The sequence below is a fragment of the Ciconia boyciana genome, chromosome 16 (assembly GCF_034638445.1).
Source record: "Ciconia boyciana chromosome 16, ASM3463844v1, whole genome shotgun sequence".
In the NCBI taxonomy this organism is placed as follows: domain Eukaryota; kingdom Metazoa; phylum Chordata; class Aves; order Ciconiiformes; family Ciconiidae; genus Ciconia; species Ciconia boyciana.
In genome coordinates, this window is record NC_132949.1 from 376564 (window position 1) to 399406 (window position 22843).

At 59.7% G+C, this 22843-nt stretch overlaps 4 protein-coding genes across 4 annotated transcripts; 2 read left to right on the forward strand and 2 right to left on the reverse strand.

The window, feature by feature from the left end:
* Window positions 1-3613: 3613 nt before the first annotated feature.
* Window positions 3614-4593, reverse strand: LOC140660525 (uncharacterized; the record flags this gene model as incomplete). The annotated part of the gene is given in 1 exon segment (XM_072881495.1): window positions 3614-4593. A coding segment is annotated over 1 exon segment (933 nt), but the record flags the coding sequence as incomplete, so codon positions are not given.
* On the reverse strand, window positions 4540-4991 carry ANAPC11 (anaphase promoting complex subunit 11). Its single transcript, XM_072881684.1, has 2 exons — window positions 4883-4991; window positions 4540-4791 (listed from the first exon to the last, which is right to left on the reverse strand). The coding sequence occupies exons 1-2, from the start codon at window positions 4989-4991 to the stop codon at window positions 4646-4648; spliced, it is 255 nt and encodes an 84-aa protein (XP_072737785.1). The 3' UTR covers window positions 4540-4645.
* A 97-nt stretch (window positions 4992-5088) lies between these two features.
* Window positions 5089-10159, forward strand: ALYREF (Aly/REF export factor). The gene is made up of 6 exons (XM_072881682.1): window positions 5089-5373; window positions 5652-5783; window positions 8247-8394; window positions 8497-8560; window positions 8733-8913; window positions 9881-10159. Exons 1-6 carry the CDS (start codon window positions 5140-5142, stop codon window positions 9893-9895), a joined length of 774 nt encoding a protein of 257 aa, XP_072737783.1. The 5' UTR covers window positions 5089-5139; the 3' UTR covers window positions 9896-10159.
* A 162-nt stretch (window positions 10160-10321) lies between these two features.
* Window positions 10322-20787, forward strand: ARHGDIA (Rho GDP dissociation inhibitor alpha). Its single transcript, XM_072881683.1, has 6 exons — window positions 10322-10472; window positions 16989-17198; window positions 17591-17674; window positions 18288-18364; window positions 18544-18607; window positions 19068-20787. The coding sequence occupies exons 2-6, from the start codon at window positions 17009-17011 to the stop codon at window positions 19265-19267; spliced, it is 615 nt and encodes a 204-aa protein (XP_072737784.1). The 5' UTR covers window positions 10322-10472; window positions 16989-17008; the 3' UTR covers window positions 19268-20787.
* Window positions 20788-22843: the final 2056 nt, after the last annotated feature.

Genomic DNA, 22843 nt, shown 5'->3' on the forward strand with positions numbered 1-22843 from the left:
TGAGACCCAGACGGTCCTGCTCGGGAGGGCAAGGAAGGGCCGGCCGGTCCTCGCTGCTCCCAGCCTCGGCCACTGCACCGCGTTGTGCTCTGGGCTCTCCCTTCCCTAGAGTGCCGGTGCTCTGCGGCAGGGCCCTTCTCCAGCAGCAGGGCCGTGCTCTGCAAGGAACGGTTCTGCAGCTGGAGGAGAGGAAAGGGCAGCCCTGGAGGGTGCGGGAGTGATCCCAAACTTCTGCTGCCCTTTTTGGCAAGAAGGAAGATGCTTCCTCTCTAAGAAGGTAACGCCTGTCTTGCCTTGCCAGCTGGCAGCAGCAGCATGGTGGCTGTGGTGAAAAGCCTGTTGCTGTGACCTCTGCTTGGCTGGTGACGCTCCCCAGGGTCTGGGGAATGGAGACCTCCCTCCCTCCCAGCGGGCCCAGCCAAGCCCTTGCTGCTGCTGCTGCTTCTCGCCCGCTCCCGTGCAGAGGCTGCTCCGCTGCAGCTCTCCAGCCAGAACCGGGGCGTTTCCCTTCCTGACCGGAGGTAACGGCGGCGGCAGCTGCTGTTGGGCAGGTCGGGGATTTGCCCCAACGGAACTGGCCGTTCTGCGGGCTGCACCAGCCGGCTCGTGCTGCAGGCTGTGCCCTGGCTCCCTGTTCAGCTACACCCCAGTGGAAAACAGGGGTGAGCTCCTCGCCGGCTGGCTGGGGGTCTCGGCTGCCCTGAGGGTCTGTGAGATCAGGCTGAGCCCTGGCCTTGTCCTGGCCGCAGTCAGGATGTGGGAGCGGGTTGAGGAGCAGGGTGAGTCCTGGCCCTGGCCCAGAGGAGAGCAGCTCAGGCCAGCACTTTGCCTGCTGTGGGGTGCAGGCAGAGCAGCCGTCAGGCACTGGGGACACATGTGCTGGGACCCCGTCGTGCTGGGGCAGAGCTGGTGCTCCGCTCTAGTCTGCAGCCCCCAGCTGCCCCGTGCACCCTCCTGCTTCGGGGCACATCAGCTCTGCTGCCTGGCGCTGGCGAAGTCGCTCCTCGCCCCCGAAGCAGCCGTGACTCTGAGCCGTCAGCCCCTTTCCTGGGGTCTGCCAGCTGCTGAGTGCACAAATGACCCCCTTGTGGCGTGCGGCCCCCCACCACGGAGACCGCAGGAGAGTTTGTCATTAAAAACAAACAACTCGGCCACGGTGACACATGTACCCCAGGCTGAGCATTTGAGTAAATGAGCTGCCTCTGGGACCCAAACAGGTACCGTTGTTATTAATAAATAACAAAAGTACTTTATTTCTGCTCTGGTATTTCTGTTACACCTGCACGGGTGCTTGCCTGCTGGTATAACTTACTTGCATGGAAACATCAGCTTCGCTTGCTCAGCTGGAGCACGGTGGAGCTGCTGTTCCTTGGGGCCTCTGAGAGCCATTTCAGCATTTACTCTGAAAAATTTTGCGTATGTGGTTCCTTTCTCCAAGTGCCTCCGGGCTCTTCTTCTAAGCTGCTGTTTACTGACAACCTCTGAGTCCCGGGGGCAAAAATGAGCATGGAGTTAAAATGGGGGGGAGGGGAAAGGCATGAATTTCAAGTTTGTGACTTTCTTTGTTTTCTGTGGTTTGTTTGGTTGTTCCCCCCCCCCCAGCACAGAAGATCAAGACTGGTTCCTGCACCCATCCCAGGGACGCCCCCCCACCTCGCGATGCAGATTGCGGTGAGAGCCCAACATTTCTCTAATGGGAACTAATTTGCTGAAACAGTTGTAGCAGGTGCCTTAGTTACATCTTGTAAGAGCAGCCACGACCCTGCTGAGCCGGCAGCTTCGGCCCAGACCCTGCCGCCACGCAGGGCCCCCAGAGCAGGGCTGTGCTTGGGGCTTGTCCCCCAGAGCCCCGTCAGCCATTCACGGAAAGAGGCCATGGGGCGAGCAGACCCCCGGTGCCCAGCGGGTCACCGTCAGCCACCACCACCCTGGCCAAAGCCCGGACCCAGCACCACGCAGCAAGTTGGTCCGGCGCACCAGCGCGCTCGTCCTGCTGTGCAGGGAGGGCCAGGGCTCTGCAGCCGCTTGCCGCGTGCGGTGGCTCCGGGCAGGAGCTCGGCACTGGGACCGCGACTGGTGCCGAGCCGGTGTGTTACCGCTGCGGGCAGGAGGAGGGCTGCGCCCGCTGTGCCTGGGACACCCATGCGGCACCACCACTGCTGCCCCGAGCTGCCGGAGACTTCAGAGATGGGGCTGAGCTTAGTGGCGGGCGCTGGCACCCCGCGGCAGCTCCAGCAGGCAATTATGCTGACCCCCGCCGCAGCGGGGACGCTGGGCCGTGTCCTCCGCTGTGGTTGGCGGCCCCAGTGCCCGCCTGGTTTCCTGGGAAGAACCCGGCACCAGCGGGCTCCACTGGGCCATACTGTGCCCTGCGGTGGGCGAAGGCCTTGCCAAGGCTGTGGTGCAGCGCGTGGTGGCGTGGGAGGACCGTGGCGGGGCTGGGCCGCAGCCGGGGCGCTCGGTGGGGGGGGCTGCTTTCATAAAAAGCACGGTGTCCACCGGAGGCGAGCGCTTTTACCAGGTGAGGCAGAGACCTGGCGACCCTCACAGGGACAGGGACTGCGACCGGGCTGGGTGCTGCGCTCCCGGCCTCGCCCCTGGGGAGGAGGTGGTCCCCCCGGATGCCTGGGGGGTGGGGGGTGTGCCCTTGTCGGGGAGCAGGTGGTGTCAGGGGGCTGCTACCCCACCCTTGTCACCGAGCCCACGTCCTGCTGCTGGAGCACGGCTGGGTGCCCCGGTGCCGGCGGGGGCTGCGCCCGCCGGGGCCCTTCCCTGGGGCCGCGGGGCCCTTCCCGGCCGCAGTGACGCGGTGACGGGAGCGCCCTGCCCGCGGTCACTCACCGCCCGGCAAAGCCCCATCAGCTCCTGCTGCTCCCCGCAGCTCAGCCCGGCACTGTGCTGCCCGCGCAGGCTCCCCGTGCCGTGCCCTGCGGCCACCGCGGCTGTCAGGCTGGCCTTTGGGGCTGCAATTTGCTGGTCACGATCACAGAGTGATTTTTTTCTGCTGGGTGCTTGAGCAGCCACAGCACCCACGGGGGGGTGGGGGGGGCTGGGTGGGAATGGCTGCTCACAGGGGCCCAGGGGCTGTGAGGCCAGAGCCACGCCAGTGCTGTCATGGGTCCCCGTGGCTTGGCAGAGCCCAGAGGTCAAGTTGAAGCGGGCAGCAGGAGGCAGGTGGTGGGTGCTCATCCACGGGACCACCCATCTCCCTGGGCACCCAGGAGCTCCCACGCAGCCGCAGGCTGGGGACCGTGCTCAGCTCCAGCCCCCGGTCCTGCTGCCAGCTGCCACCCACACGCTCTCGGCCGCGCTGTCGTTGCCCTCTCACCCGGAGCGTCTCCGGAGCCCTGGAGCGTGTCCTGCCCCCTGCCAGGGCACGGCACAGCCCCGGCTCTGTTCTGCCTGACCTGGCGCAGCCCCTGGCCCCAGCCAAGGCCCCGCAGGGCTCAGGGAGCTGGGGGAGCCGCAGGGAGAGGGAAGCTCAGCAGCCTCGTGCGCGAGATGCTTCCTCTGCACCGCTTTCCCTGGTGGAGCAGCCCTGAGCTCCCCAGACCCGGGTGGGCTCCCCCCACCCCACCGCACCTTCCTCCCCTGCAAGGACAGACGCGATGGAGCCAGCCCAAGCACGTTTATTGTTGCCACAGAACCACCAGTGCCGGCTCAGGCATCTGCACTCAGGCATCCGGGGTCCAAGGACACGGTCACGTCCGTCTTGCACTGGAGAGCACCAGGGGCTCCAGGCAGCGCCCAGCAGCTCCGCGGCTCGGGGGCCACATCCGTCACGCACAGCGCCTGCAGGGGAGACCAACGGGGACCGGGGTCCCCAGGCAACGCGTCCTCCCCCCGCCATGCCCCAGCGCCCGGCAGGCAGAGGACGCCGCTCCTGCTGCTTGCTGCGGCACGGAGCACCACGGGGGACGGGGATGGGGGGGCAGTCCCAGCACGAACCGTGCCCGGAGTCCCGTGGGGAGCAGCCCCAGCGCCCACCACGCCCCGAACCCCCGGGGCAGCCCCGGTACTCAGTGCGGCCTGGAGCCGCATGGGCGGGCGGGCCGAGCCGGGCAGCAGCACCCCGGGGCCGCGCTCGGCGGTGCCGTCGGTGTCGGAGCGGTGGAGGCCGGAGCGCAGCCCCGGAGCTCTGCCCACCTAGTAGCGGCGGGGCCCGGCCGCCTGCTTGCACCAGGCCTCGGCGGGGCGGCGGCGGCAGAGCAGCCGAGCCAGCGGGCAGGGCACTTGGTGCCGGCGGGACCGCAGCGCTTCGCCGCCGCCTTTATAGCCGGGCGGGGGGCCCGCCTCGCCCGCCCGCGGCCCGTCCTCCCGGGGCGGCGGAGCCCGTGGGGAAGGAGCTGCTCGCCGGCGGCCCCGCAGCCCTCCCCGGGTCGCCGAGGGGCCCTGCCCGCCGGGGCCGGTCCCGGTCCCGACACCGACCCTCCCGCGCCCGGCAGAGCCGCTTTCCGCCCCCGCGGGCGGGTCCCGCGGCGCTGCCCTCCCCAGCCCCCGCACCGACCCCGAGCGCAGAAGGGCCCCGGACACCGGAGAGGCGAGCGGCGGCCGCACGTTTATTGAGGGCGGCGCGGGGCTGCCGGCGGCGGGAAGCGGCCCCGGGGCCCCCGGCGCCCGCCGGTGGAGGGGCGGCGGCCGGCCGTCACTCCTTGAACTTCCACTCCTGGCGGCACATGGGGCAGTGCTGCTGGACCTGCTGCGAGTTCAGCCACTTGAGGATGCAGTGCATGTGGAAGCAGTGCGAGCACTGTCCCCACACCAGCGGGCAGTCGTCGCCGGGCACCTTGCCTGCGGCACGGACAGGCCGTCAGGCCCAGCCCGGCCCGGGGGGCCGCAGCCCCGAGGCCGCCCCGCCCCGCCCGCCCGGCGCCGCACTCACAGTCGGGGCAGCAGCCGTTGAAGGCCATCCGGCAGATCCCGCAGTTCTCGTCGTTGGCCACCCACAGCCAGGAGGCGACGCCATGCCAGCTGCGCACCCGCACCCGCATCGCCCCGCCGGAAGTCCCTCCCCGCCCCACAAGGCCCCGCGCACAAGCGCGCGCGGCCGCCGCGCCCTCGCCGCCGGCCCCGCCTCTTCCGCTTCCGGCGTCGCCGCAGCGCGGCCGGAAGTGCAGGCCCCGGAGCGGAGCCGCCATCATGGCCGACAAGATGGACATGTCCCTGGACGATATCATTAAGCTCAACCGGAGCCAGCGGGGGGCCGGCCGAGGCGGCGGCCGGGGCGGCCGGGGCCGGGGCGGCGCCGTCCGCGGGGGCGGGCCCGGCCGGGGCGGCGTGGGAGCCGGGCGAGCGGGAGGCGGCGGCCCCGTGCGGAACAGGCCGGTGATGGCCCGGGGCGGCGGCAGGAACCGGCCCGCGCCCTACAGCCGGGTACGGAGGGCGGCGGGGGTGGGCGGAGAGCGCGGCCGCCCACGGGGCTCGGCGGCGCCGCGGGAGCCCGGGCCCGGCCCGGGCCTTCGGCGCGGCGGGGCGGGCGGCGGCGGCGGCGGCGGGATGGGGCGGCGGGGCCGCGCGGGGAGCGGCGGGGCGGAGGGCGGGCCCGCCGGGCGGCCCTTTGTCTGCTCCCGGCGGGGCGGGCGGCGTGGCCGGCGGCGGCCTGTGGCCTGCGGTGCCCCGGGCCGGTCAGCGACGTCCCGGTCTCGTTGCAGCCGAAGCAGCTCCCCGAGAAGTGGCAGCACGACCTGTTCGACAGCGGCTTCGGGGCGGGGGCCGGCGTGGAGACCGGCGGGAAGCTGCTCGTCTCGAACCTGGACTTCGGCGTCTCGGATGCGGACATCCAGGTAGGGGGCTCGGGAGCGGTCCCGCCGGGTGCGCGGGAGGTGTTCGCAGGGGGTTTAATTCATCGCGTCGGGGTTGGGCGCGTTGGGCGCCCGCAGGAGCTCCGCAGGTCCCGCTCCCTTCCCCGGCCGGGACGGAAGATCCCTGAGTGAATTAGCACTGCACTGGTGATGGGGTTTGTGGCGCAAGTGCCTGTCCCGCAGCGGTTCTGGTGGTCTCGAGGGGGCTGTGATTTGGAAAAGCCGCCCTCTTCCGCAGAGCGGCAGCTAATCGCATCGTAAGTGACTCTGCCACAGTGCACGTGTGGGAAAACACTGCTGTTTGGCTGGATCCAGCTGTGACTGGAGAATTTAGCGTAAACTGCATAAACTTTTAAGGTCTGTGTAACTGCAGAAATTCCGTAACTGCGCTGCGTGTCCATCTGCGTGCTCTGTTTTTACGGGACCTGCTTGCGCAGCTTTGTTAAAGTCGCGTTCTGTTGAGTGTCGAGGCGTTCCTGCGGACGCATCCATCGGTGTAACTGGGAAGAGTTATTTGTGAGGGAGAGCGCGCTCCCCTGCGCCGCAGCATCTGTGGTGCCTGGTGTGTTAACTCTCCTAGCCGAGTCACCTGTTGTGGTTGTATCCCTTGTTTCAGCCGAGCCTTGGGTAAGAGCCTGCCGGAGTCTTTCGGTTGGGTGTACGGTGCGATCCATCTCCGGCTGCGTGGGTTGGGAGGGGTCGAGGCGTGGTGCTCCCACCCGGCTGCGAGGGCACAGTCACGAGCGGGCAGTGAGTTGTGCAGAAGTAAACGCTTGCAAATACCAGGTGCATCCCCGCTGGGGGCTCTGCTGGCCCGGTCACGCTGCAGAGCGCTGCCGTTTGAGTCGGCTTCTGGTCCTGAGTCCTCACCAGGAAGAAGCAAACAACTGCTCCTGTGCTTCCTTTAGCTATTAATTCGTTCCAGTTACTCCGCATGCCCGTCTGGCTGTGTCTGGGGGATTGGATGTGAGCTTTTTCGGGTCACCTAGTTACTGGGTTGTCTGCTTAAAACCACCTCTTTGCCTCATGAAAGTTCAGATTTGGGTTGAATAAGTTTCTTGTTTGTTGTAGCCAGGCCCTGATGTGTAAAACGTGGCTCCCTGGAGTCACCTCAGTTTAACCGGCTCCTGCGCCGTGTGTGGCGGTTGAGATTCGCCTTTTCCCCGCTGGCTTGGGCTGAGGTGTGGACAAACTTCCACCTATGGTTTATTTAGCAGCAAAGCTGATTTAATGGCTTTGCGCCTATTTGTTACTACCCATCCCATAATTTAGCGCCACCTCAGATGTGGTGGTTGCTTTCTTTGTTTCTATGCTAATTGCATCATTAACGTGGTACAGCATGGCGCGGGCAGTGTATTGGCAGGGACGAGCGGCTGGCGGGAACCTCAAACGCACTTTGCTGTCGGAGGAGCTGCGCAGTGTCGCTCCCTGAGCATTCGCTGCTGCTTGGGAGGAACCCGTGTTCTCTGCAGCGCAGAGAGAAGCTGGCTCTGGAGAAGAGGCTGAGCACCGCCTCACCTGCGTTGCGCTCTGTGCCAGAAAGCTTCTGTCGAGCGCCGTGTAACGTTTGCCTCCGGTGAATAAGTACAGGGGAGGAGCTGGCCTGCAGCCCTGCCTGAAGTGCTGCCTGCTTAGGAAGTGGGAGAACACGCGTTGCACTCTGTCGGATGCTCGGGCAGTAGCTCAGGGAGATGGCTGCATGGCGGTCCGGCCTTGCAGCAGAGTCTGTGGAAGGTGGTCCGTCCCCTCGGGCGCCTGGCAGCACTGGTGCAGATGTTGAGCTTCTGAGGCAGGGGGTGTAGCAGGAACTCGCCAAGGCGAGGTGTCCTTGTTGACTTCCTAAATGTAGCCCCTGTGAAACAACACTGCTGGCTCTGTTGCTGCCTCTTCATTTCCATCCTTCGTGAGAGCAAATGACGTACTTCAGTAGAGGACTTTCCTAATCTCAATTTTGGGGTATATTCCTAACGGGCTGTGCTTTTAAGTCGCGCCTGGTCTAGTAAAGATTTAAGGCAGGGAGGGAAGTCCAGCACAATGAAACCGTGATCATCTCGTGAATCCCTGTGTTCATACAGATCATTCTTCCTCTGTGAAATGGGATTGGGTCTGGATTATTTTTAAATAGTCACCCCGTTGACTCAGCCTCGACAAAAAGACCTGTAGTTTCCCTTGAGTCTGCTTCGCTGGCTGTAAACGTGAACCCTGCAAGTGGTGAATATGAAGTCCTGCTTGTTTTTGCCACCTGTGGCAGCTTTCTGAAATCCTTCTGATGGGCTTGCGCTCCCCTCTTTCATCGGGGATTTTTCTGAGCTGTCAATGATATTTTGAAAAGCACCTGCAACTGCTGAGAGCGGTTGTGTATGGGGAGCTGCCAGCGCTGTCTCCTGGCTGTGCGGTGTTTGCAGTGCTGATGGATGTGTGCGCTCTTCTCCCTCTCTTTCTCAGGAACTCTTCGCAGAGTTTGGGACCTTGAAGAAGGCGGCTGTGCACTATGACAGATCTGGCCGCAGTCTAGGGACAGCGGACGTGCATTTCGAAAGGAAGGCAGACGCTCTGAAAGCGATGAAGCAGTACAACGGAGTCCCCTTGGATGGTGAGTCTGCGGGGCTGTCCCCGTAGCGTATTTCGCTGGCTGGCTGGAGCAGCCCGTGTGCCCGTGTCCCGCACGCAGGCTCACGGGCTGCTCTTCCTCCAGGGCGCCCCATGAACATTCAGCTGGTCACGTCACAGATCGACACACAGAGGAGACCAGCACAGAGGTGAGATGCCGTACGGGCGTGGGAGTCGCTGTGCCCAGTCAGCGCGGGGCGGGAACGTGCCTGGCCCTTCTCTGTGTGGGAAACGTGGATCCATCTCCCGTTCGGCAAACTTATGTGTGCCTGTTTGGGTTAACCGTGATGCACTAAAACAGTCACTTTTTAAAAATCACAGTGTAAACAGAGGTGGCATGACCAGAAACCGTGGTGGCTCGGGAGGATTTGGTGGTGGAGGAGGCAACAGGCGAGGTACTCGTGGCGGGAACAGAGGGAGAGGCAGAGGAGCTGGAAGAACTTCCAAACAGCAGCTCTCCGCAGAAGAACTAGATGCACAGCTGGATGCTTACAATGCCAGGGTAAGTGCTGCTTGGGCACTGTCCGCAGGTTCCCTGCAGCGTCTCGTTTGGGGGGCATTGTCAGCCTGCAGCCGGCAGGAAAGAGAAAGCGTTTTCCAAGTCATCGGACTAAAGCAGTCTCCTCGAAACCCGAGCGGTGCCTTGGTCCGGTACTTGGCTTTGCTTTCCAGAACACTTTGTCAGCTACCGTTACTGACAGCCAAGAACCGGCCCCTTTTCCAGCTCCCCAGCTCGCTGGGGCCAGTGTAGGGCAGGCTCTTCCGTAGCTGGAACAGCTGTGGTGAGCAGTAGCTGCATGACAAAACCCATAGAGATAATGGGCTGCAGAAATGGAAACACAAAAAGAGAAAAAACCGTGTGAAATAACTACATGGGATGCTAACGGAGGAAGGGTCGGTGATGCTGATGGCGGGTACGAGTCCTAACATATGGAGCCACGCACGTTGTTTGCTGCCTTCAGAACTAGCTCAGACGTCTGTGCCGCAGCCAGATTAAAACCTCGATAGAGCACCGAGGTCGCGCGTGTACGTGATGACAGTGGAGTCAGTGTTGTAGGGACGGGGTAGAGTCAGGGCGAGAGTATGGAAGAAGTGGGATGAGCAGAATTCCAGAAAAAAGTGGCATGGGAGTGTCGTTAGAGCAGTCTTCTCTGGTGTTGGTGATGCGTAAATAGTGTTGTTTTGCAAAGGCGTGGGTGGGGTGGGGGGCACGGCGGGGCAGTCGTGCCTCCGTGCGCTGCAGGGCGATGGCGCCCGGGCTGCCGGACGCTTCCGGGCCGGCGCCTGAACGGGCCGGGGCTCGGACCTGCGCGTCCCTGTCCGGCGGCGCCAGGGAGTTGCGGTGGTTCGCCGGGACCGGACCGCCTCCAGAGGGGCGGGCTGGGCACGGCAGGGGTGCCGCGGGGGCGTGGCGGGGTGTGGCAGGGCGTGGCGGGGCGCGCGGTGACGGCTCCTCTCCTCTCTTCCAGATGGACACCAGCTAAAGCGGCGGGCGGCGGGCGCAGGGAAGGACTCCGCTCTGGCTCCACGCTCCCGGCGGGGGCTGCGGCTGTGGCTACTAATCCGGAGGACGGGATTTGTTTTACGTTATGTTCTGGGATAGGTTTTAAACTCCTGTAAAGGTTTTTTTTAATGCTGAAGCAGACCTGTTTTGTACCGAGTTATTTTTGGGATAAATTTTACTGGTTGCCTGTTGGGCCAAGGTGGCTTTTTCACCTTTGCCGTAATAAAATAGAACCGTGTCTAGAGCTGTGGACGCCTGCTCCGCCGTGCCCCGCCCCGCCCCGCCCGCGCGCGCCTTCCCGCGCCGCGCCCCGCCCCGCCGTGCCCCGCCCCGCCCCGCGGCGCTCTGCCCCTCAGCCCGACTCTATCGTCCGTCCCGCCATCGCGCGCGCATCCCCTGGGCCAATCAGCGCGCCGGGTCGCGGCCGGAAGTGAGGCGCGGGGCTCGGCCTTCTATAACGGGAAGTGACGGGCGTGTCCCGGAAGTGCGGGGGTGCGCGGGCGGCTGGGCGGATCCCGGCGGCGTTGTCACCGCAGCGCGGAGAGCGAGCAGGGCCGGTAGGGCGGGGCGGGGGAGCGGCGGAGACCGGGCCGCAGCGGCGGGCGGATCCCTGGGGGCGGTGAGGCGCGGGTGGGGGGGGTTCAGGCCGCGGGGCCGCGCCTCCGCCCTGCTGGGGCCGGGCCTGGCCGGGCCGGCCGCGCCGCGAGCCGCGGGAAGGGCCGGGGCGCAGCCGGGGTGCGGGAGCGGGGCCCCGAGTGCCCTTGCACGACCTTCTGAGGGCCGGGGAAAGCCGCCGCCCCCGGCGGGGGGCCGTTCCGGAGCGGAGCGGAGCTCTCGGGGCACGGGGCTCGCAGTTAGGGCGAAATACGGACGGCTCGGGTCGGCTCGTGCTCCCCGGAGCAGCCGGGGCTGCTCCGAGCCCTCCCCTCGGGTTTCTCCCGCTGCCTGGGCTGCGGGGGGCGGTGGAGGGGAACGCTGGGCCCTTTCACTTTCCGGGGTGTTGGGAAGTGCAGGCGCTCTCGTTTGTCTCGGGTTTTCCATAAACGGTTTCTAGTTACGAAATGAGGAACTTGGAAGCAACTTCCTCAGGGTCGATTTCCTTCCGCATTAGAGTAATTAAAGAGCCCGTTTTATCCCCCTTAATGCTGTAGGCAGGGTGCATTTTAAAGCAGGTGAGGCAACGTGCGTGAAAACTGCGGTTTGGCTCCCGCAGGAGGTATCGGTTCTCCTCCTTCCTTTACAGCCCTGCCGGAAGGATGGCGATGTCTTCCCTGGCTCCGTAGGCTCTTTGCAACAAGTCTGAAAGTCGTAACTTCCTTTTCTTAAGACAAGAACTCCCGGTCACGCTCAGCAGCCAAACTGTTGCCTTGAGGGTTTCGGGTCTAGTCCAGAGTGCTTTGTTGCTCTGGTTGTCCAAGCATTCTTCCAGTGCGGGTGTTCTTGTCTCGTAGCTGCTGAGCAGGGATGGTTTCATTGTGGCGTTGCCCTGCGGGGACGAGTGGCGATTCGCAGGGATGGGTCACGCTCTTGGTGGTGTCTGCGGCTGCAGCACCGGGGTCACCACACGGACGGTGGTTGCAGCCAGACTGCAGCTCATTTACCTGTGTAACTGGTTTGCATCCTGGGTGTAGGACTGTGAGGGTTTTTTAAACTTCTGAAGTTGTGAGCGCATGGAACTGTCTGCTCACACCTTCAGTTTTGCTCTAGACAGTTAATGCCTCGTAGGTGAACTGCAGTCCAGGGTTATGTCACAAGCAAAAAAAAAAAATAAAAAAATCCTACATCTCCAGACTGCTGAGTCCCTGGAAGGCAGCAGACTGTTTCCAGAGTCCTTCATCCCTAGACCTGTGAGCCAGTGGCGGGGATCAGGCAAGATGAGAGTTCTCTGGGACACTCTTACAAAGCAACTGGCACAGCAGCATTATCTGGACGTCCCCTTGCCTCCGAATTCCTGGGTGGTGTCAGAAGGCAGCGCTTGGCCTTGGGAAGCGTCACTGAGTCACCAGTTCTTCCTTTGCGCTGATGTCCCCTCCTCCCCTGCCGCTGCCCTGGGAACCATCCTAGCCCGGTTTATTTCTGATCCAGCCTCCCAAGCTGCCGTGTACATGTGGAGCAGCAGCGCAGCTTGAGCCGGTTTAAGCAGTTCTGGCTCTGTGTCCTTACAGCATAGCAGCATTTGTAGCTGCATAGCGAACCGGATCTGCGAACTGATCTGGCTGGAAAATAGTCTTGCAGAAATTGTTATTAACTGGGTCAAATTCCAACTGAGTTTGCCGTGTGGCTGTACAAGCTTTCCCTTGCGCCACGGGGGAAGAAGGAAGGGTGGGGACCGCTCGAATTGGCACTGTTGCCTGTCCACGGCTGCGCTGTGGCCTGATGGACGTCTGAAGCCAATTAGCTCATCTGAAGAGACTCTGACTAACTCTGGTTTCACTAGTGCCGTGGGATCTTGATCCCAGGGTATGAAGAAGTCATTTTTACCGCTATCTGCCTGAAAACAAACAGGGTTATGTTCCTAGCAGTTTTTCTGTCTGGCAGAAGGTGGGGCTCTTGCATTCACTGCTGCTAGCTCCTCGGTCCTGTGCAAAAAATGCTGAGAATCCAGGCAAAACTGCTGACTTGAGGAAGCAGTGAAGGCAGCTGAGTGTGAATTCCCAGGTGGGAAGCAATTCAGCCTCCTGCTGTCTTCTGCAGGCTTCTGTGATATGCAAGGATCTGAGAAGAGCCCAGGGCTGTTTCCCTAGACATCTCTCCACGGCTGAGGAGCCCACCTCCTGTAATCTGCTTTCAGGCTGAGCGTGGGCTGGGAGTCCCATTCCCTGCCGGCCGTGGCAGAGTTCACAGCAGGTCTGTGCTGTCTCGCAGAGCAGCAGGCCTCCCAGGAGCCACGGAGGCACCAGCTCCAGCATTCTGCGACTCGGCTGAGTCTTAAGAGCCAGAGAGCCGCCATGTGGAGGTGCTGAGCAGGGCACCTGAGCATCTCTTGAGTGTCAAAAGGAGCTGAAGAGGAATTTCCTTCCAAATGCCTCAGAGCAATGCCCGAGGTTTGAGGTGTTGAGCCCCTGTAAGGCACCCATGCCCGGCTGCAGATCAGCAGTGTAGCAGGAAGGCTTTCAGTAAGGAGCGGAGCCCTTTGAAGGACCGTGTTGCAGGTCCCCTCTCTTCTGCGTGTCGGTGCGTGCTTGCCGGAGGTCTCAGCATGGTGCAGATGGGATATGTGAGTGCAGTTCTCTCCTGGCAGTTCACATGCGATTGAGTCCCTTGGCTTTGCTTTGTCTGGCAGCGTGATGGCTGGTCTCCCACACAGCTGGAAAAGCTCTGGTTTACTAATCCTGAGCTGTAATAAATGCTTCGTCCGAGAAGCCTGAAGGGCGAGTTAGAGGCCCTCATAAAAGTTTTGATGCAATTAGGAGTCTCCTTCCTCTCTGCCTGTGTGTTGGAGAAGTAGCCGAGGCGCAGTGACCCATGGTGATAAGACGTGGCGCTCTGTGCGGGACGGGGCGGCCGGCTGCAGCCCTGCCCCTGCTGGCTGTGTCGCAGGGTGCCTCTCGACCCTTGCGGCCAGCCGGGGCGCAGGAGCCCGCTCCTCTCAAGAGCGCTGCAGCAGCGGCTTTGGCGCAGCCCGGTCGGAAATGTTGTTCTGACTGCTGCTCCTGGGGAAGCCTGTTGGAAGAGGTGAAGTGATATTTCTCCAGGGCTACCTCAGAGAGCTGGACCCTGGCCTGGCCTGAGCTGCTGGTTGGAATGGTGCCTTGTGCTGGTCTGAAGAGCCGTTTTCTGTCTCTGGTGGGCTTCCATCGTTTTCGAGATCCTGTGAGGACTGGGGTGGTTCTTGATTAATCCGTGTGGTGGTGTGCATGATTGTACCTTTAGCTCCGGATTGCAGGATTAAGGCTAGAGGCACAGGAATGCGACCCAAGAGCTGGGGATTTGTTTTTTCGGTTGTTGGGTTTTGTTGTTTTTTTTCCTGTGCCCTCTACGGCATGGTTGTTGCTAAATACCTGTTTCTGAGAGGGGTTACCCTAATGGAGATGATGAAGACTGGGTGCTGGTGATGTGTGGGTGGAAACTGTTGCCCCATCTGGTTACATCTGGAGCTTGGTTATCAATGGGTGAGACCAAACTCATGTATTTCTTAACTGATCAGGATAGGATACCCAATCCTGGAAACTGGCTGCTATTTCAGCTGCTAGAAATCGGTACTGTTTAACGCTAAGGCTGTTCCTGCGTGGAGCGCAGCGATCTTCCTGACCTGACCCTGCTGTTGGGAGCTGCACCGTGGTTGGCACTGCTCTGTTCACCTTGCGGTACTGATCCTTTGCCGTGTGCACAATGCTGGCTTTGGCGAGCTTTGGTTGTTCAAGGAGAGGCTCTCTGACGGCTCCTGTGGCCTGTCGCTTGCAGGTGCTGATCAGGCCATTTGTTAGAAGTTTTGTCTCTGATTGGTCTGAAAATTGGAAGGTGGTGTACACCTGTGGACACTCATGCTGCGGAAAGGGACCCAGCACTGTCGGGGATACGCATGTGGATACTGGTGGATCGTCTGCCGTGTGTGTCTGTTCATTATATTCATGCTTTCAAAGAGGGCTCAATCGCAGGTGGGAGTCAACAGAAGTCAGTGACTTGGGACTTGAGTTCTTTAAAGCTCTCACTGAAAGTCCGTCAGTTCCATTTCCTGAAAGCTGCAGGTGTCTTAAGAGGAAGGTCCAGAAGTTCTTCAAGCGTATGGAGAGAGAATGACCTGTAGTGCTTGGGAGGTGAAATCTAGCCTGGAGGCGAGACGAAGGACGGCAATAAGGGGATCAAGCAGCAGAATGGATGCTTGAGTGAGTGTTTGCTCAGTGCTTCTGGGAGTCTTCAAGGCTAGAGGCTTTTTTGGACAGGAGCACAAAGGAAGTGACTGGTTTGATACGGAGATACCAGAGTGAAATCTAATCAGTTGTTCATGTATGACATGAAATTAAATGGCCTTTTGAACACAAATTTCCACGATATTCAGTGCCAGAATGTTGGAGAATGCCATGCAGAAGGGCCAGCTGTTTGTTGTAAAGTGTAGGGGTCAGTACCAGCAGTTGTTGGGAGTTGTAAGTCCAAAGGTACAACGGGAAAAGCTCCCCTACACAGACACGCTTGTGCCACGCAGGGCCAAAGCCCTTGTAATAACCCCAAGTGTCACATCGTCCCCCCACCTTTGTCTGGTGATAAATCTTAGTCAAGCTTTAATACCCAGAAACACCAGTTGCATCCGTTGCAAGTCTCCTACCTCCAGGACACACCAAGAGCCGTGCCAACCTCTCTGGGGAAGCACTGCCAGCCCAGGACAAGTCAGCAAGTCTGCTCTCAGGTTTGACAGTGGGCAAGGAGCGGGTCCCCACAGGGCCCTGGCTGCAGCTCCGCCTCGGTGCTGGCGCCTCACCCAAGGACCCTGGCGGGTGGGCTGGTCACCGGTTCTTCCTCCCCTTTTCCTTTTCTCTCTCCTCTGCGTATTTGCCGATAGGCCTGCTGTAGTCTTCTCTTCTGGCGGAGATGTGCAAAATTCCACTTTCTGTGTTTAATCTGTCTCCTTTGCCTTGCTCCCCAACAAAACATCCATAAGATTTCTGGCTAAAAATATTAGGGAAGCCCAGGCGGCACCTCTACGGTTCTGCTATTACAGCCATTGCCAGGCTTGAACTGGACACGGAGTCAGACTGGCTCCGGCATCTGCAGAACCTGCCTTGCGTCGCTATAAAATGTGCTCTGTAAACTCTGTGTGATTACTGTCAGCGCTGAGGTCTGTCTTTCCCCCTCTGGGTGGCACATTGGGTAGAAATGGAGTAATTGAACTGTGCGCTATTATGTCAGCTCAAAGACGAAAAGAATGGATGGTGGTTAGCTTATTTAGTGTAACCTGTAGGAGAAGCTTTAGGTGCATGAGATCATAATTAAGCCTGTATTTAAGTACATTGTGTGTTTTTGTTGTATTTGTAGCACATGTTGTAGTTCTTGATTTATTTGGAAACTAGATGCCAGAGCAGCAAATGCAATTCCGCAGTCTGTTGTGAGTCATGTGTGCTAGCACAGAGCTCCAGGCAGGAATATTGAACAGGATGCGGGAATGCCAGGTAATGACAGAAACACCTGGATCCATCAGTACATCATTTGTGAAAGATTTTGCTTGTACAAAAAGCCTTTCAAAAGCTGTCACTGAAAGTTTTTCGAGTCTTTAGAGAGTCCAAGCTGATATTTGCCGTAGGATGACCCTTAGGACAGTGCGCCCTGTGGAACATCAGGAATTACTGAGGATGTCACTGGCTTTTACTGAGGTTTTTAACGGGGTGTTGGCATCGCCTGTCACCAGCCCTCAATGTGCAGCTGGGTGTTTCCTGGTTAGAGTCTTGGACGGCCGAGCCAACCTCTGCACATGTTTTTAATCCATTATCTGTTTCACTGGCCGTGTGTGACACAGATCTTTGAAGAGGCCCGAGGATGAGGTCAGCTGAACCAGGTGTCTCATTCCAGTCCTTTGAGGCACCCAGCACCCGGCGCAGAGCAGACTGATCTGACTGAGTTACAAACTGTGAGGTCCAGATTGCAGCAGAGGCTCCTGGCATTTGTGCCAGTGGTGGGGCAGAGGCCTATTCTTAGCTGGACTCGTGCGTTGTAGAGAGGGAAACTGAACTGGGTTTATTCTGGGCTCAGGTTTGTTATGAGTGAAAGCCTCACCCAGTTGTTCTTGTGGAGGAGAGCGTTTTCTCTATGGCTTGGGATACTTACCTGTTCCAGCTCATGAGTAAAGCACCGAGGTGGAATTTTTCCTACCCTCTGGCGTGGGCCTCCATGGGCTGAATACGAGACCTGGCCTACTGGAGGAGTCCGCAGGGGCTGCGGGGTATGGGCACTTCGCAGGGTTGTGTCCTCTGAAGGCCCCCTGGGGACAGCCTGTGAAGGGCCTAAGTGGGAGAGGGAGCCTGTGGAGTCTCGGTGGAGCAGTTCTGGGGAAGCCTGGTTGGTGCTGCCGGGCTGCGCTGCTGGGGAGGAGCCCGCGCTGGTGGAGTAGGTAGGTGCAGTTACACTTCTCCTCCCTACTTCAGTGTAACTCGCGTGTGTGAGGATGGCAGAGCAGGAGCCGACGGCAGAGCAGCTGGCCCAGATTGCAGCTGAAAATGAGGAGGACGAACATTCCGTCAACTATAAGCCACCTGCCCAGAAGAGCATCCAGGAGATCCAGGAGCTTGACAAGGATGATGAGAGCCTGCGCAAGTACAAGGAGGCACTGCTCGGTGCTGTCACTGTGACTGCAGGTGAGCCCTAGCACATGGCTATGCCTTGCTCGAGCCGGAGCTCCATCACTCACCTCCGGCCTCATCCCTGCTCCTGTCCGGGAGCTGTTCTCCTCCCAGCTCTTTGCGCTTCGGCATGAGCACAGCCGGGAGCATAAAGGCATGCATCTGCGCTCCTCCCATGCTGACCTCTGGCCCTTGGAATAAGGCACAGGGAGTGAGGGGTCCACTCTGCCTTTAGAGGGGGATGGTCTTGGGGAGACCGTGGACTGGGCCTAACGCAGCGGGGAGCCCAGGCCTTCACCGAGGGGGATGTTGTTCTTGCTCTTTCAAGAAGTGCCCTGGAAGGAAAAGGAGTTGTGTTGGTTGGTATTAGGGATGGGTGTTTAACAGCCTTTTTGCTTGTCCTTTAGATCCCAATGCTCCAAATGTGGTGGTGACCAAACTGACTTTGGTCTGCGCTACTGCTCCTGGCCCTCTGGAGTTGGACCTGACAGGTGAGCTAGGAAGGAGTTCCAGCCCTTCTCCCAAGTGAAAGCTGGCTTGGTGTGGAGCCCGGCAGAAGGCCCTGCAGGAGCACTGCTGGCATGGTGGACAAGCCCTTCTATGTCAGAAACGCCCCTGTGCTGGATGCAGAGTAAGGTGCCTGGGCCACCGGAGGGTTCGGTACTCTGAGCCCGGCGGCTGTGTCCCCCGTCACAGCAGAAGGCCTTTCTGCTTCCACTCCCTTGCCAGCCCTCGTTTCGTAGAGGTGTGAGCTGCCAGGCGGGGGAGCCAGCTGTCCTCCAGCCTGTGCAGCGACACTAACGGCAGCTTCGAGATGGTGACGGCCTCGGAGCAAACGTCTACAAAGGCACATTCTTGAATTAACTGCATTGCCGTGCTGCAGCGTCCTTTCACAGGACATCGCTTGCCCGCCTCAGGTAGCGTGGGCAGCGTAGCGAGGAGGGTCCTGCCATGCAAAAATTAAAGGATGAACTGCGTGCTGTCCAGGCAGTAAGGGTCACCCCCTGCTGCTGCAGATACTGTCCTGATCACCTCTTTGCAACTTAAATTTGCCCCAGAGCACAATACAAAGGGACTCTGAGCAGCCCTCTCCCTTCTTTGTAGGTGACCTGGAGAGCTACAAGAAGCAAGCATTTGTGCTGAAGGAGGGTGTGGAATACCGGATAAAAATCTCCTTTAGGGTAAGAATTCAGATCTGAAAACTGAAGAACAAGTGGAACACCGGACTGCTGCAATCCCAGCACAGGGAGTGCCTGAGCCCCGAAAAGTGGTGTGATGGAGGAAGTTGTCTCCTACTGCGGGTGGGGTGGGCAGCGTGTCTAGGAGATGTCCTCTACAGTCCTTGCTTGTCTCTCTGCAGGTTAACAGGGAGATTGTGTCAGGGTTGAAGTATATCCAGCACACGTTCCGGAAAGGTGTGAAAAGTAAGTGCTTCTCTGTGACTCGAGTGCTGCTTTGTGTGAGGGCTTTCTTCTTCCACTGCGGTGGATGGCGGCTTGCCCGCTGGTGCCCCAGCAGCTCATAATGGGAGGAGACAGTCTTCAGTCATGTCTGTGCCGACGTGTGAAGGCTTCTGGGTCTGCTGCAGGGTGGCAGCCTGCGGTCCTGGCTGCACCTGCACCTCTGGGCTTGATGTGTAATCTCTGCTGGAGCGCGGCGGTGAACAGGTCACTGCTGACAGCAGTGCTAGTGTGGGGGGATCGCTCCCTGCAGGAGGAGCCGTTCCTGGAGTGAACGGAGCTGTTAATGTGGGTGACATTCTTGTTCTCAGAGCTCCTCGGTGGATTGTTGTAGCAGTAACAGACCTTTCATTTGCTTTAGCCTTGCCCCAAATGCAGGGGAGGCTCTTAAACAGCCTCCACACACCTCTTTTTCTCCTTCTAGTTGACAAGACTGAATACATGGTTGGGAGCTACGGCCCCCGAGCAGAGGAGTACGAGTTTCTGACCCCCATGGAAGAAGCCCCTAAGGGCATGCTGGCCCGGGGCAGCTACAACATCAAATCCAAGTTCACAGATGATGATAAGACTGACCACCTGTCCTGGGAGTGGAACCTGACCATCAAGAAGGATTGGAAGGACTAGCCCTTCCCAAGGCCAAACCCCAGAGAGCGTGAATCAGACAGTGGCTACCGTAGAAATCCCCCCCTGTACCAAAGTGCTGACATTGGAACCCTCTTACCTTTCACCCCCTGTTATAATTTGACCAGAGAGCTCAGTTTTGTAATGTGCCCCCTCCCCAGAGAATCGCTGAGTGCATTGACCAAACCGTGCTGTCTGCATCTGATCTCCAGCTGCCCGTCCCAGGGCCGTGCTGTCCCAGCACAGAGGTGGGAGCGCTTGCTCCTTCGCCAGGCCCTTTGCTGCTTCTCACCTTCCTTTATAGGGTAGGTGCTGAAGGGGAGAGACTCCTATGTTCTGTGTAGGATCCTGTGCTTGGCTTTCCTGTGCGCAGCTCAGGGTAGCTACTGCCTCCAAGTAGCTGAAGAACTTTGATGCCAGGCAGCTATTGAATCCGTTTGTTGGCTAAAATCATGTCTGGCCTGCCCCTTCCACCCAGTCGGTGTCCTGGGAACACTGGCAGCTTCATTTGTGGATGTTCCCTGTAACCATGATGCCTTAATGTGTAACATGTATCCTCTAGGGAGGGGGCCCTCCCCTTGTTACACTTTTTAAATGCCACCCACCCTTCCCCTGTTTGTTGGCATGGCACTCATCTTGGTCGCGCCCCTCATGGGTTATTAGGAAAGATTCACAACTTCCCGCTTTGCTGCTGGTCCGTTCTTCACCCGAGACGGGACATCTCCAGAGGGGAGGGTAGTGTGACATCCTGGGTGATGCCTGGCCGCCCCTCCCGGTGTCCAGAGAGCTGGCCTGGCAGGACCCCTGGCCCTGTTTGCATAGAGCTCCGAACTCTCTGGCAGCCTCAGCGCCTCCGAGGCATAGAGGGGGTTGCAAGGCAGGTGGGTGCAGGAGTCACCAGTGTTGCCATCACCTCACACTTCTCATTGCAGCCAAGGTAGCTGCAAAGCACTGAAATTCCAGGGCAGCACCTGCCCTCCTGGCTGTTTTGGGCTGAGGATGGACTAGTCTGTTTCTGCAGCTGCTCTCCTGATGCGATCAACAAAGAGCTTGCAACGGACGAGTATTCAGAAGCGGTTAATGCCTTATGTATCTGTTCTGCCTTTAAAATCTGTGCCTGGCCTGTCAGTATTTATTGCCTTGACACTCGACTCCCCCCCGTGCCCGCAGCAGACCCCGCAGCATGCCAGCCTGCCACCCAGGGCTGCGCTGACACGGCGCTCAGGGCGAAGGAGCCCTCTGGGGCCTGCGAACCCCTGAGGGCTGGGCAGGCACGTTCCAGCTCCACAGCCCTCTTATTTGGATCCTACCACGTTGAGGTCGTATTAGAACTGGGACCAAGTACATGTGGCTTTCTCATAGCTACGTCTTTGCCTCTAACTCTCCCTTGCCCTGCCCCTAGAGAGATTTTTGTTAATTTGATTTGGTGCATATTGTCTGTAAATCCTAGACCCGGGTTAACAGGTTTGGAATCATCGTCTGCTTCTCCTTTTATGACAGTTAAATAAAATCTTTGAACTGACTGTCTGCTGTCCGTTTTGGTTCTGTTCTGGAACTTCCTGATTCTGGGTCTTTGGCAGGAAGTGGAAGAACTTCTGTTCCACAGGGGATTTCTGCAAACACCTGGGGTGGGAGAAGACCAGAATCCCTGGGCTTGCCAAGCTATGAAACGGGGGATCTGGGGCAGTCCTTGCCAGAGGAGAAGAGGCAAGAGGCCCCCGTCACAGTGTTTGTCTTCAAGATCTATCCCTGCTGTTCACTCTGTTCTGTGTGGCCTGCAGCGTGAGGGATGAGACAGCCACAGGGAAGTGAAATCGGTGGGTCTCCAAGGTAGGAAAGTCGGGGGAGCTGAGGAGCAGGTGGGTTCTGGGCCTTGGCCTGCCTGCGCTGTGCCTGCTCTGCAAGCACAAAGTGAAATTCCTGCGCAGTCAGAAGAATGAGGGAGGTGATCGGAGGGAGAACAGAATCCAGGAGAGGCAATGTGTGATAAAAGCCTGCGGATGTTTACAGAGCATGTGGCATGTTTGTGTTAAGGATAAGAAAAGTGTAGCCAGGAAAAGCTCTTTACAGAATCTACAGCGCTAGAGAAGCTGTAGGGGAGATGGCTCGGCCCTGCTCCTGGTCTGAAAGACTCACAACGGTAACCAAGAACTCTGAATACAAGAGGGACCCTGCTGAGCTAACAGCACGAGCCCCCTTTCTTCTGGGTCCCAGGAAAGCTGCCGTGCTTCCCAGATGCTGCCGCTAAAGGAAATGACGCGACTCAGAAACTGCAAGAAAGTGCAAGGGCTGAAATGAAGTACCCTCAGCCGGGCAGGAGCCGCCTGCGCGCCCCGGTGAGGAGCCAGCATGTGGCCAGCGCCCGTTCCAGAAGGCACGCTTCGCTTGTGCTGCTCCCTACTGCAAGCCCTGCCCAGCCGCGCAGCCCTGCAGCCCTCCCTGCGGCGCAGGGACGTGAAAGGCAGCGCAAGAGCAGGCGCTGGGAGCAGGCGTCACCCTCCATCATGTCAGTTAGAGTGAGCCCAGATGTGCCGATAAAGTGAACAAAGGCCCTCCTTGTGCTGGCCCCCAACAGCCGCTCTGTGGGCAGTTAGTGTCAGGGTGAGATCCTGTCTGATGCAATCTCCAGCTCTTTGGCAAGTCTTTCCAAACTCTGGACGTTGGTGTTTCTGTTAGATCGTTCGCGTGATGGTGGGATGCCTGGGGAGGGGTACGCAGGACGGCTGCGACCCGCTGTAACTCCGGGGACTGAGGGGCTACAGTGGTGATTCACTGCCTGTGTTCTCTCTGGAACGTGGTCCCTGCTGCAGGATCCCTGCCCCGCACAGGCACGAGCAGCCCAAGGAATGCACGGCTCTGGTCATGGCCCGGGCAGGACACGGTGGCTGGGTGGGGATGATTCTCACTACTTGTGGCTTCCAAGCAGAAGCCTCAGCCCCTTCCGGAAGATGCACCTCATAAACCTTGGGTTGGAGCTTGCGTAAGAGCGGTCTGGGCTGCTTTTCTGGTCAGGCGGCTGTTTGTGCTGCAGCAGCTCCGTCTGAAACAGCAGCTGCCTCGAAGCAGCAGAACTGCAGCTCCACAAGCGCGGCAGCTTTCACCTGTGTCTGTCAAAAGGCAGCCTGGGAGAACTGAGGCCAAGGGAAAGGGGAGAACTTGTGAATTAACGTCTTGCAGTGCGTGAGAGCCCTGCTTGTGGGCCTGGACCTGCTGTGCCAGCAGCTGGTAGGTGTGGAAGTCAAGTGACACGCTGCCCCAGCTGACAGCCCCAGCAGGGAGCACGACATCAGAGGAGACATGCTGCCATAGAGGGCAGGCGGTGCCCTGTCTGTGCGGCTTTCCTCTAGTAGACGTTGCAGCGCAGGGATCTTTAAAGGGATTTAAAGAAAACAAGAGAACTGCGCTCTGTTCGTGGGGTGCCGGAAGGCAGGCGCAGGGACGCTGCACTCAGCAGTGGTGGGATCCCCAGCCAGCACCAAAAACGAGAACGAGAGTTCCAGCACCTGCAAGGCGTCAGTGAGCATTGCCAGCTATGCCAGAGCCGCTGAGCACACGTACTGGTGGCCCACTGCCTCCGCT

Coding starts and splice junctions, on each gene's coding strand:
- ARHGDIA (XM_072881683.1), top strand. CDS start 17,009: ATGGCAGAGCAGGAGCCGACGGCAGAGCAGCTGGCCCAGATTGCAGCT. Junction 17,675..18,287: donor TCTGGAGTTGGACCTGACAG/GTGAGCTAGGAA, acceptor CCTTCTTTGTAG/GTGACCTGGAGAGCTACAAG. Junction 18,365..18,543: donor GGATAAAAATCTCCTTTAGG/GTAAGAATTCAG, acceptor GTCTCTCTGCAG/GTTAACAGGGAGATTGTGTC.
- ALYREF (XM_072881682.1), top strand. CDS start 5,140: ATGGCCGACAAGATGGACATGTCCCTGGACGATATCATTAAGCTCAAC. Junction 5,374..5,651: donor GGCCCGCGCCCTACAGCCGG/GTACGGAGGGCG, acceptor GTCTCGTTGCAG/CCGAAGCAGCTCCCCGAGAA. Junction 8,395..8,496: donor CAACGGAGTCCCCTTGGATG/GTGAGTCTGCGG, acceptor CTCTTCCTCCAG/GGCGCCCCATGAACATTCAG.
- ANAPC11 (XM_072881684.1), bottom strand. CDS start 4,991: ATGCGGGTGCGGGTGCGCAGCTGGCATGGCGTCGCCTCCTGGCTGTGG. Junction 4,792..4,882: donor CAACGGCTGCTGCCCCGACT/GTGAGTGCGGCG, acceptor TCCGTGCCGCAG/GCAAGGTGCCCGGCGACGAC.